The 13921-nt window shown below is 38.4% G+C and overlaps 1 protein-coding gene across 1 annotated transcript in view; it reads left to right on the top strand.

Annotated features, from left to right (window-relative positions):
- ZCWPW2 (zinc finger CW-type and PWWP domain containing 2) overlaps positions 1-13921 on the top strand; it is a 149798-nt gene that overhangs the window by 92134 nt on the left and 43743 nt on the right. The window contains exon 6 of the mRNA XM_052644491.1: positions 7351-7462. Within this exon, the coding sequence (XP_052500451.1) occupies positions 7351-7462 (112 nt within the window). The remainder of the gene's footprint in view (positions 1-7350; positions 7463-13921) is intronic.

Genomic DNA, 13921 nt, shown 5'->3' with positions numbered 1-13921 from the left:
CAGACTTTTGAACACAGTGAGAGAAGAAAAGGGTGGGACGATTTGAGAAAATAGCACTGAAATGCATGCGTTACCGTATGTGAAATGGATAGCCAGTGGGAGGTTTAGTGTATGATGCAGATAACCCAAAGCCCCTGCCCTGTGACAGTCTCAAGGGGTGGGATGGGCAGGGAGGTGGGAGGGGGATTCAAGAGGGCGGGAACATATGTATACTTACGGTTGATTCATGTTGATGTATGGCAAAACCCATCATAATATTATAAAGTAATTATCCTTCAGTTAAAATTTAAAAAAAGAAAAAATATGAAAAACTGATGAATAAGGTCTGAGAATCGTGGTGACTATCGTTATTAATAACATTGCTGTGTTATATACTTGACAGTTGCTGAGAGCAGATCTTAAATGTTCTCACCATACACACAGATAAAGGCTATTATGTGAGTTGATGATATATGTTAACAAACCCTACATGATCTCAAATCATTGTGTAGTACTCCTTAAATTTATACAGTTATTTGTCAATTATATATCAATAAAACTGGAAAAATGTGAGAAATTACTCAAAGAATTTTAGAAATGCAAATTCTAATAGAAAGGAAATACCATTTTTTCCTTAAAAATATTGGCAGAGCTCTGAGTTTGGTAACAAGAGTATTCTCCAGAGTGTGACAAAGCATACTGTTCATGGCATTGTAAATTGTGATCACCTCATTCAAGAGTTATTTCACAATAGCTCCAAAATTTAATTTAAGTTCAATGTCTTAGAAATTTATGCTTCAGTACACTTTAACATGGGTGAGGAGACATACGGACAAAATGTTTTATTGCAGCATTGTTTCATCTTGCAAAATATTGGAAAAAACCTAAATGTCCATCACAAGCGCATTTGTAAAATAAACAATGGTACATGTATACTACCTATTTGTATATGCATGCATCTATTTCCTCATTCCCTTGGGTATCTATTCTAATTTCTTGGCTTTAAATATGGTGTATGTGTATGTTTCCTCCATTTTATCTGCAGTTCAGTTCTCTCTACTGAATTCCCTTATGAGAGTGCGCCTCAGGTATTGTAGTATGTATTCAAAATGTGTGAACTCTTGATCTCCACACCACCCCTATCTCACTTCTTTGGCAGTTCCCCTATCTCAGTGGATAGCAAATTCCATCCCCTACTTACCTGGTCCCAGAGCCTTAGAGTCATCCTCTCTGTCTCTCATAGCCAATTTCCAGTTGGTTAAGAAGTTAATTATTTTTGGTCTACCTCCAGATTACACCTGGAATCCTACCGCTTTTCAGCACAGTGGCTGCTGTGCCCTGGACTGTACCACCATCATGTCTTGCCTGGATGATTGTAGTAGCCGGTCATCCACTCTGCGCTTGCTTTTGTGGTCTGTTCTCATTAAAGCAAGGCGGATGATGGATTGTTTTGAAGCATTCAGTCAAAACAAGTTTTTCTGCTCAGAACTGTGCAGTGACTCCCTTTGCACTCAGAGTAAAAGCCAGGAACTCACTGCAGAGTTCCTACAGTGGCCTGCAAGGCCCTCCATGACCTGGTCCCTGTTAATTCTTCGGACATCATACTCAGTTACTCATTTCTTTCTCATTCACTGATAACCAGCTTCCCTTCCTTGGTGCCTCTTGAGTACACTTGTATTGTCCTGTCTTAGAGCATCTTTTCTCCACCCGCAGTGCTCTTTCTCAGGATATCTCCGGTAGCTGCTCGACCTCCTTCAGATCCTTCCTTAGATGTCACTTTTTCAATGACAGCTACCCTGAACCACTTTATTGCCTCACCTTTTCTTTATTACAGAATACTTGCTGCCTCTTAAACTAGAGCCTTTATGTATTTGTTAAGCTTAATTCACTGGTTAGATTCTAAGCTTCATCTTTTTTGTTCAGTGATAGATCCTGAGAGTCTGAAATACATAGTATAAATCTATAAATAAAGAAATCTATAAGATACAAATAGAAAACCTCAAAGTATATAGCTATTAATAGCATTCTGTAAAAATAGATATTTTAAGTGATCTAAATGCTTGTAGGTGGATACAGTGTCTCTCGAAGACTGTGAAAGAAACTCGTAATTTGGGGTGCCTTCGGGAGAAAACGTACCGGGGTGGACAGGGAGGCACATTCTATGCTTTTAGAATCGCTTCTTCAATCAAAGAACGAACTAATTGAAAATGCATATCTGAGCCTTATTCTGAAATTCAAAATTCTTTGTACAGCAAGAGTTTGAGTTCTTTTCAGTTCAGTTCAGTTCAGTTCAGTCGCTCAGTCATGTCCGACTCTTTGCGACCCCATGAATCGCAGCACGCAAGGCCTCCCTGTCCGTCACCAACTCCCGGAGTTCACTCAGACTCATGTCCATCGAGTCCGTGATGCCATCCAGCCATCTCATCCTCTGTCGTCCCCTTTTCCTCCTGCCCCCAATCCCTCCCAGCATCAGAGTCTTTCCAGTGAGTCAACTCTTCGCATGAGGTGGCCAAAGTACTGGAGTTTCAGCTTTAGCATCATTCCTTCCAAAGAAATCCCAGGGTTGATCTCCTTCAGAATGGACTGGTTGGATCTCCTTGCAGTCCAAGGGACTCTCAATCTTCTCCAGCACCACAGTTCAAAAGCATCAATTCTTTGGCGCTCAGCCTTCTTCACAGTCCAACTCTCATATCCATACATGACCACTGGAAAAACCATAGCCTTGAATAGACGGACCTTAGTCGGCAAAGTAATGTCCCTGCTTTTGAATATGCTATCTAGGTTGGTCATAACTTTTCTTCCAAGGAGTAAGCGTCTTTTAATTTCATGGCTGCAGTCACCATCTGCAGTGATTTTGGAGGCCAAAAAATAAAGTCGGACACTGTTTCCACTGTTTCCCCATCTATTTCCCATGAAGTGATGGGACCAGATGCCATGATCTTCGTTTTCTGAATTTTGAGTTTTAAGCCAACTTTTTCACTCACCACTTTCACGTTTATCAAGAGGCTTTTGAGTTCCTCTTCACTTTCTGCCATAAGGGTGGTGTCATCTGCATATCTGAGGTTTTTGAGATTTCTCCCAGCAATCTTGATTCCAGCTTGTGTTTCTTCCAGTCCAGCGTTTCTCATGATGTGTTCTGCATATCAGTTGAATAAGCAGGGTGACGATATACAGCCTTGACATACTCCTTTTCCTATTTGGAACCAGTCTGTTGTTCCATGTCCAGTTCTAACTGTTGCTTCCTGTCCTGCATATAGGTTTCTCAAGAGGCAGGTCAGGTGGTCTGGTATTCCCATTTCTTTCAGAATTTTCCACAGTTTATTGTGATCCACACAGTCAAACGCTTTGGCATAGTCAGTACAGCAGAAATAGATGTTTTTCTGGAACTCTCTTGCTTTTTCCATGATCCACTGGATGTTGGCAATTTGATCTCTGGTTCCTCTGCCTTTTCTAAAACCAGCTTGAACATCAGGAAGTTCACGGTTCACGTATTGCTGAAGCCTGGCTTGGAGAATTTTGAGCATTGCTTTACTAGCATGTGAGATGAGTGCAATTGTGTGGTAGTTTGAGCATTCTTTGGCATTGCCTTTCTTTGGGATTGGAATGAAAAGTGACCTTTTCCAGTCCTGTGGCCACTGCTGAGTTTTCCAAATTTGCTGGCATATTGAGTGCAGCACTTTCACAGCATCATCTTTCAGAATTTGAAATAGCTCAACTGGATTTCCATCACCTCCACTAGCTTTGTTCGTAGTGATGCTTCCTAAGGCCCACTTGACTTCACATTCCAGGATGTCTGGCTCTAGATGAGTGATCACATCATCGTGATGATCTGGGTCGTGAAGATCTTTTTTGTACAGTTCTTCTGTGTATTCTTGCCACCTCTTCTTAATACCTTCTGCTTCTGTTAGGTCCATACCATTTCTGTCCTTTCTCGAGCCCATCTTTGCATGAAATGTTCCCTTGGTATCTCTAATTTTCTGTAAGAGATCTCTAGTCTTTCCCATTCTGTTCTTTTCCTCCATTTCTTTGCATTGATCGCTGAAGAAGCCTTTCTTAACTCTTCTTGCTGTTCTCTGGAACTCTGCATTCAGATGCTTATATCTTTCCTTTTCTCCTTTGCTTTTCACCTCTCTTCTTTTCACAGCTATTTGTAAGGCCTCCCTGGACAGCCGTTTTGCTTTTTTGCATTTCTTTTCCATGGGGATCATCTTGATCCCTCTCTCCTGTACAATGTCACAAACCTCATTCCGTAGTTCATCAGGCACTCTGTCTATCAGATCTAGGCCCTTAAGTCTATTTCTCACTTCCACTGTATAATCATAAGGGATTTCATTTAGGTCATACCTGAATGGTCTAGCGGTTTGCCCTACTTTCTTCAATTTAATATGAATTTGGTAATAAGGAGTTCATAACCTGAGCCACAGTCACCTCCTGGTCTTGTTTTTGCTGACTGTATAGAGCTCCATCTTTGGCTGCAAAGAATATAATCCATCTGATTTCAGTGTTGACCATCTGGTGATGTCCATGTGTAGAGTCTTCTCTTGTATTGTTGGAGGAGGGTGTTTGCTATGACCAGTGCATGTTCTTAGCAAAACTCTATTAGTCTTTGCCCTGCTTCATTCTGCATTCCAAGGCCAAATTTGCCTGTTACTCCAGGTGTTTCTTGACTTCCTACTTTTGTATTCCAGTCCCCTAGAATGAAAAGGACATCTTTTTTGGATGTTAGTTCTAAAAGGTCTTGTAGGTCTTCATAGAAGATGTTTAATTGTAATATTACCACTAGGTGGCACATACTTACTGATAAATTCTTAAAGATTCTCAGACACAGGATTAAAAATTTCTTTTTCGCTCTCCAAACTCACCAGGGTTTAATTTTGAAATATTTTGTGTCGGTTTTCCTGAAGAAATTTCCTTAACTTTACTTGATTAGTGCTGTGACAGCTTCCCAGGTTGCTCAGTGGTAAAGAGTCCTCCTACAGGATATGGGGGTTCAGTCCTTGGGTCAGGAGATCCCCTGGAGGACGGCGTGGCGACCCACTCTTACATTCTTTGCCCGGATAGTCCCATGGACAGAGGAGCCTGGCGGGCTACAGTGCATGAGGTCCACAGGGTTGACATGACTGAGCGACTGAGCACCACACACGTGACAGCTTTTAGGTGATTTTTATTATCTATAAATTATTTTTTAAATCTTTTAAAAATTAATTTTTTGCTGCACTGGGTCTTCCTTGCTTTGCTCCGGCTTTCTATAGTTGTGGTGAGCAAAGGCTACTCTTCGTTGAGTTGTGGGCCTTCTCATTGAGGTGGCTTTTCTTTCTGTGGGGCACAGGCTCTAGGCGCAGGCTTCACTGGTTGTGGCGCACAGGCTCGGTAGTTGCCCTGTGTGGGGTTAGTTGCTCTGTGGCAAGTGGAATCCTCTCAGACCAGGGATTGAACCCATTTCCCCTACATTGGCAGGTGGATTCTTATCTACTGCACCCCCAGAAAGTTACCATGATAGTGAAAGTCGCCGTCGTGTCCAACTCTTTGTGACCCCATGGACTATACAGTCCATGGAATTCTCTAGGCCAGAATACTCCAGGGAAGCCCAAGAATACTGGAGTGGGTAGCCCATCCCTTCTCCAGCAGATCTTCCAGACCCAGAAATTGAACCAGGGTCTCCTGCATTGTAGGCAGATTCTTTACCAACTGAGCTATCAGGGAAGCACCACCAGGGAAGTCCTATAAATGTTGAACTTAGCATCTTTATAACATTTGAGAGGCAAAGATGTTTTAAATCTGCAAATGTTATTATAGCTTAGATATTCTTAAATTAGTTCAAATTATCTAATGTTTTTTGAATTGTATCTGTCTTTTCTTTTTTCCAATGAAATAACTTAATAAATGAAATTTAGGTATTCTGTGTACAAAAATCTATTGTTTGATTTACAAAAATAGATTTTTGTTTGATTGTATTTTTTCACTACTTTTATGCCAAATAGTGTCCAGGACCACATGCAATTTAACACCTGTATTCTTTTTGGTGCTGAAATTTGCAAAAAGAAAATGATGGCATGCATTTTATAAATTGTAAATTTTTTAAGCATCATAAAAACCTTTTAGGGATAAGCTCTAAAATAACATTGGCAAAATTACTAGGCCATATAATTTTTACAGTCATTTTTAACCTAAAGATTCTTTTATTCCATTTTTCTTTTCAAATTAAATTTTCCAGCTATTATTTTTTTAAAAATATTTTGGCAATGCTACATGGCATGTGGGATCTTAGTTTCCAAACCATGATCAAACCCATCAGCCCTGTTTTGGCAGCATGGGGTCTTAACCACTGGGCCACCAGGGAAGTCTCTGAAGTTATATTTTTTTAAATTGAATGTATATTTAGAAAAAGAACTGTATTCAAGTAGAATAACATGTATTGATCACTTATTATGCCATAAAACTCTCTCATCTATTATTTCTTTAATACTTACTGAATTTAATACTTATTGTTTCCTTTAATACTTATGGTGATTGCATTAGCCACATTTTACAGGTGAAGAAATTGGGCACAGAAAGTTTCAAAAAATTGTATGAATATGCCAGCTATCTGCTATAACACCAAAACTAGATGTGAGTGGAATTAGTTTTACTACAGTAAGAAACTGTGCCTTTCAGTTTTTATTATTACGTTACCATTGCCTTGTTACTTAAAGAGGAGTCAAAATTATTCTTAGAAAATGTAATAATATTCACTACTTTGTTACACTGGTGGTCTTAACTATCTGTTAACTAAGTCTGAGACAAATCATATTAAAATATCTTAGTGAATTGAGAATCTGACCCTTTTGGCTATTAACATACAAAATTTCTCCACCTTTGCTATATTCTAAAATAAACCAAAAAATAATAATCGAAGTCTAATGTATTGTACTGTGGTATTGGAGAAGACTCTTGAGAGTCCCTTGGACTGCAAGGAGATCCAACCAGTCCATTCTGAAGGAGATCAGCCCTGGGATTTCTTTGGAGGGAATGATGCTAAAGCTGAAACTCCAGTACTTTGGCCACCTCATGCGAAGAGTTGACTCATTGGAAAAGACTCTGATGCTGGGAGGGATTGGGGGCAGGAGGAGAAGGGGACAACAGAGGATGAGATGGCTGGATGGCATCACAGACTCAATGGACGTGAGTCTGAGTGAACTCCGGGAGATGGTGACGGACAGGGAGGCCTGGCGTGCTGCGATTCATGGGGTCGCAAAGAGTCGGACACGACTGAGCGACTGAACTGAACTGAATGTATTGTACAGTGCTTAGTTTTAGTTCAAACTCAACAGCTGAACCTGTTAAAAAAATACACTTAAAGATGAATCTTACTATTTTTCTGTCTCTCTTTAGCCAGAAAAATGCAAGAAAAATAAGTGGTATAAGAGTGCCCTGCAAGAAGCATACCTCCTCTATGAATGTTCTCATGAGCAAAGGCTGGAAAGATGCTACCTATCAAAACAGGGTATGTGTGTTGTTTATTCTTCACCACCACAAAACAAGGATTTATTCAAGAGTGTCTTTCCAAAACATTTTTGCACATTTAAAAATCTCTCTTTCTGTTTCATAGGAAAATACTATATCTTTGTCGAATGAAAATTTATTCTTATCTGGATTAATAGTATTTATTTTTTGCCCTCTGACACTATTTTCCATGACTAAACATGCAATCCATTTTAAAAGTTAATTTCTGTTGGCGCATAGCTGCTTTACAATGTTGTATTATTTTCTGCTGTGCAGCAGAGTGAATCAGCTGTATATATACATATGTTCCTTCTTTTTCAGATTTCTCTCCCCTTTAAGTCACCACAGAGGATGGTGAAGAGTTCCCTGTGTTAGGTTCTCATTAGTTGTCCATTTCATGCACAGTGTCAATAGTGTATATATGTCAGTCCCAATCTCCCAATTCATCCCACCCCCAGCATCTTCTCTCGGTAACTGTAAATTTGTTTTCTACGTCTGCAGTTTCTGTTTCTACTTTGCAAATAAGTTCATCTCTACCGTTTTTCTAAATTCCATGTAAAGTGGTATTATATCTATGTAATATTTGTTTTTCTCTTTCTGACTTACTTCACTCTGTTTTATAATCTCTAGGTCCATCCATGTCTCTGCAAATGTCACTTTTTCATTCCTTTGTATGGCTGAGTAGTATTCTTTTGTCTCTTCTTTATCTATTCCTCTGTTGATGGACATTTAGGTTGTTTCCATGTCTTGGCTAATGTAAATAGTGCTGCAAAGAACACTGAGGCACATGCTTCTTTTCAGATTATAGTTTTCTCTAGATATATGTCCAGGAATGGGATTGCTGGATCATATGGTAGCTCTATTTTTAGTTTTTTAAGGAGCCTCCATCCTGTTCTCCATAGTGGCTGCACCAATTTACATTCCCACCAAAAGTATAGGAGGGTTCCCTTTTCTTTACAACCTCTCCAGCATTTATTATTTGTAAACTTTCTGATGATGGCCATTCTTACCAGTGTGAGGTGATAATTCATGCAATTTGATTTGCATTTCTCTAATAATTAGTTATGTTGAGCATCTTTTCATGTGTTGTTTGGCTATCTATATATCCTTTTAGAGTAGTGTCTATTTAGTGAGCACTCTATTTAAATGTAGGTGTTTTAATTAATGCTTTTGTCATCTATATTCTTAACCTTTCTACATAGATTCTCTTGCGTATTTCAAAACATTTATTTCAAAATTAGAAGCTATGGCTTTAAAAATACGTTCCTTGAGTGAAACTTTTATTTGGATATGCTATATTATTTTAGAACAAAGTATTTTTCAAAATGTTTAATTTTTTAAAAAATTCAAGGCAGAGATAAAAAGTTATCTTTAACTATTTTAATTAGGTAAAAAAGTATAATATTTCAAAGCATCCTCAAAGTTCTCTTGAATCATAAATATTGTGGTTTATGGGTACCTTTTTAAATGAATTCATAGGGTTTGTAGCAGCTATAATACATTTTTAACTCTAAAAAACTTAATAGTTGCATGGAAATGATTTTTCAATAAATAAATATATTTAAATTTTTTTCTGCTTAGTGATCATAAGGATATATATTTTTTTCTTACAAGGCACCTTCTGATTTTCTCTACCTTAAGTTCTAAAGCAGATTTTTCTAAGGGAGGATCTGGTCTTTTGTGCTTACTGAATTTTAAAGTAAGAGCGATATTTTTTCTCCTGTAGGAAAGTTTAAAACATATATAAAAACATTTTATTTGAGAAAAAGTTTAAATATTAACCTAGCCACCTAAGTTTAGATTTTAAAGCATATAAATAGATTTGAAAAGAATGGAAAAAGAATGATAAGCAAACTCCTGTGGTCAAGACTTTTATTACCACAAATGTGATTTTATTCCTTAAGCTGAAAATATAATGTCTCTGTTTATTAGCAATAAAGGTTGAACTCACTTTATTGTCACAAATACAATTTTGTGCTTTGCATGGGCTATACATTTCTCTGTGTAACCAGAATAAAGTGAAATATTTAGTTTTTTTCAACATTAATATTTTGTGGTAATGTGTCGTCTTTTACTTTTTGAAAGTTATATTGCAGCCATTCCACGCTAGCAGTAGCCTGGTCTCAGTAAGTTATTCTGCCTTTGCTGTTGTTGTGTGTGCCAGGGTGTTCATGTCTGCATCCTTTGGCATTCTTACTTGTCCAGAGACCTGGAACGGGGTTATTTCTGATTGATTTTGCAGCAACAAACCATTTTCTTTATGAAAGTCTGATGGTTTTTGCATGCAGAATTTGTATAATTCAGCCTGATTATAGAAAGCCATGTGCCTAAGGACTCTCATTTTGTGCCTGAAGTTTCCCAAATTGACGGGCATGAACAGACTCCTAGGAGTTAAGTCTTTGTGTCACAGGCTTACTCACTTCATACTCCCTCTTTACTGCCTCCAAAAGAGAATTTAGTCCTGTGCCTGCTTAGCTTCTAGAGTGAATTCTAGGATGTATACAGCTTCTTATGGTATTCCAAGTAGGTTTGAGAGATAATTAACCATTATTCAAATATTTTACAGAAGGTCAGTTACTTAAAAGGTTAGTTGCTTAGAGGCAAACCATTTATTTCATTCCAGCAGCTGTGAGGATTTCTCTACTCCCAGTTATATTCCATTGTTTGTGTGTACCATAGTTTATTTATCCACTCACCCACGACTGAGCGACTGAACTGAACTGAACTGACCCATTGAAAACATCCTGGTTGCTTCCAGGTTTTCAGTTCAGTTCAGTCGCTCAGTCGTGTCCGACTCTTTGCGACCCCATGAATCGCAGCACTCCAGGCCTCCCTGTCCATCACCAACTCCCAGAGTTTACCCAAACTCATGTCCATCGAGTCCGTGATGCCATCCAACCATCTCATCCTCTGTCGTCCCCTTCTTCTTCTGTCCCCAGTGCCTCCCAGCATCAAGGTCTTTTCCAATGAGTGAACTCTTTGCATGAGGTGGCCAAAGTATTTGAGTTTCAGCTTTAGCATCAGTCCTTCCAGTGAACACCCAGGACCTTTAGGATGGACTGGTTGGATCTCCTTGCAGTCCAAGGGACTCTCAAGAGTCTTCTCCAACACCACAGTTCAAAAGCATCAATTCTTTGGCACTCGGCTTTCTTTCTAACCCTAACTTCCGTCTCATATGGTTGTAAATAAAAATGTTAACATCTGTTATAATTCATGATGCATAACCACCTCTACTCATTTGGAACATTTTTATTTTCTACATGAAGCTCCTCTTTTATACTTTAAAAATATGATGCGGATATAGTTCAGAAGAGAAGTAAAGGTCCTTTTAATTATCCAAATCTACATTTCCTGTTAACTGCTTGTCACTCTGTATGTCAGGGTTATTACATGCAGAGATTTCTGAAGGGAGGAAATTAAACCTTTCTCACTAGGGAGAATTCAGCTCTTAGAAAATAGTAAATGCTGCTAAAGTTGAACACAGACATAGTGTTATTAACAGAGAAATCACTAGTGATTGTTATGTTTTAAAATGTTACATCAGCATTTTCCTTTGACATTTGAATTAGAGTGGTTCTGTTGCATTGGGAGACAGTTCTGCAACTTTTGAGTGTAAAAAGTACTTGAACAACAGTTTGGATGTTTCTGTTCCCAATTCATCTCCCTACTGGATGTTTTACTTAAGAATTGCTTACGTTTTGAGAAGAAACGTGAATTCTATTCTATCATCATTAACTCTCAATATATGATCAGGGTCTTTTGGATCCAGTTTTAGTCTTTTTGTGCAGTTTTAGCTATTTGTACAGATTAGCATTTCATTGTGATTTTTATTATTGTCAGAGGGCTTCAGAAGAACAGGGAAATTTTTTTTTTATTCAACAAAGCATGTTCTATATTGTAACTACTACCAGGTCTCACTGGGCCCTTAAATCTGAAATGCATTGTGGAATTTCAACCATCTTATTTTTCCCTCTCGAAATATTTTGCTGTTTTATCATTGCTCATCAATTATTCCCAACTGTTTGAAAGACAAATAATTATTTAAATGGAAGAATGATGAAATTACTTGAAAAGATGAGACAATAGTGAAATATATTACTGACAAACTATTTTTCCTAGTATTACAAGAATTAAGATCTCTCCCTCACTCTCTAACACACACACACACACACATCAATTAGCTAAAATGGAAGAGAACATTGTTATCTAAAATCTACCAGACATTGTTTTAGGAACGTTATTTTATGTAGATTATATTATTTAAATCACAGTATACCAATATATTACTCCTGCTTTATCAGTTAAGAAACTAAAGATCTGAGTGACAGTGTGTAGTATTTTATATTTTACATCGTCTAGTATAGTGACTTATGCCATGTAAATATTCTGTGTGTTTCAGTTAATTATATTAATTTGTTTGGGTACAATGTATATTTCAGATCCATATACTATTTTGCATAAAATCCATATGCCTTTATTAAATGTAAAAAAACTGAGCACCTGCTGCATTGAAAAATGGTCCCTGCCTCAAGGCATATCCTGGCCTTGTGGAGTGCTTAGATATGTATCGAAGAAGCTGTAAGACAAGGAAAAAAGTTCTGTGACCTAAGATGACTATGAATTTGCAAAAGAGCTGGGTATTTCTCCTAGCTGAAGAATCATCTGTGGTGGTGGGTCATCTTGTATGTTCATCAGGAAGGAAACATATACTCCAGAAGGGGTTATTTCAAGCACTAGCTGAACCTGGCAGCCAGTTGTAGGTATAAATATAATAACCTACTCCTCTAGTTTTCTGTTTTGTGAAAATAAATTTTTACTGCAAAATTTGCTTTTAGATAGCAAGCATTTATTTACTCTTATCCTGTTTGTTTTACATGCTCATTGTGATTATATTCCCATATTGATAAATCCCTTTCGTTCCTTTTTTAATTTTAATTTTAATTGAAGGATAACTGCTTTACCGCTAGTGTTATTCTGGTTTCTACTGTGCAGCCGCGTGAACCAGCTGTGTGTGTGCTTAGTCACTCAGTCGTATTTGACTCTTTGCAACTTCATGGTCTGTAGCCTGCCAGGCTCCTCTGTTCCTGGTATTCTTCAGGCAAGAATACTGGGGTGGGTAGCCATTCCTTTCTCTAGGACGTTTTCCTGACCCAGGGATCGAACCCAGGTCTCCTGCATTGCAGGAGGATTCTTTACTGCTTGAGGCACCAGGGAAGCTCTCAGTTCAGTTCAGTTCTATGTATACATATATCCTCTCCCTTTTGAACCTCCCTCTTGAGCCTCCCTCCCACCCCACCTTCTCACCTTTCTAGGTCTTAACAGATCACCAGGCTGAGCTCCCTGTGTCATATAGCACCTTCTCACTGGCTGTGTATTTACCTGTGGTAAAGTATATATTTCAAAGCTACTCTCTCATCTTATCCTTGCCTTCTGCCACTGTGTCCACAAGTCTGTCTCTACATCTCTGTCTCTATTCCTGCCCTGCAAATAGGTTAATCAGTACCATTTTTCTAGATTTCATATGTATGAATTAATATATGACAATTGTTTTTCTCTTTCTGACTTATTTCACACTGTAAAATGGGCTGTAAGTTCATCCACGTCAATTCAACTGACTCAAATTCATTCCTTTTTATGGCTGAGTAATATTCCACTGTATATATGTACCACAGTTTCTTTATCCATTCATCTGTTGATGGACATCTAGATCGCTTCCATGTCCTGTCTGTTGTTGGTAGTGCTGCAATGAACATTGGTACAAGTGCCTTTTTGAATTATTATTTTCTCAGGGTATATGCCCAGTAGTGGGATTGCTGGGTCATATTGTTGTTGTTGTTGTTGTTGTTGTTGTTCAGGCACTAAGTCCTTTTTGACTCTTTGCGACCCCATCGACCACACCACACCAAGCTTCCTCGTCCTTCACTCAGAGCTTGCTCAAACTCATGTCCATTGAGTTGGTGATGCCATCCAACCATCTCATCTTCTGTTGCCCCCTTTTCCTCCTTCCCTCAATCTTTCCTAGCATCAGGGTCTTCACATCAGTTGACCAAAGTATTAGAGGTTCAGCTTCAGCATACGTCCTTCCAATGAATATTCAGGGTTGATTTCTTTTAGGATTGACTGGTTTGTTCTCTTTGAGGTCCATGGGATTCTCATGAGTCTTCTCTAGCACCACAATTCAAAAGCATTATTTCTTTGATGCTCAGCCTTTTTTTATGGTCCAACTGTCACATTGATACATGACTACTGAAAGAAACATATCTTTGACTGTACGGACCTTTGGTAGCAAGGTGATGTCTCTGCTTTTAATACACTGTCTAGGTTTGTCGTAGCTTTTCTTCCAAGAAGCAAGTGTCTTTTAATTTCAAAGGTCATATGGTAGCTTCATTCCTAGTTTTCTAAGGAATTTCCATAGTGTTCTCCATAATGGCTGTATCAATTTACGTTCCCACCAACAGTG

This window comes from Budorcas taxicolor, chromosome 1, assembly GCF_023091745.1.
Source record: "Budorcas taxicolor isolate Tak-1 chromosome 1, Takin1.1, whole genome shotgun sequence".
Classification (NCBI taxonomy): domain Eukaryota; kingdom Metazoa; phylum Chordata; class Mammalia; order Artiodactyla; family Bovidae; genus Budorcas; species Budorcas taxicolor.
The sequence above is the reverse complement of the archived record's forward strand: the minus strand, read 5'-3'. Positions and strand labels throughout refer to the sequence as shown.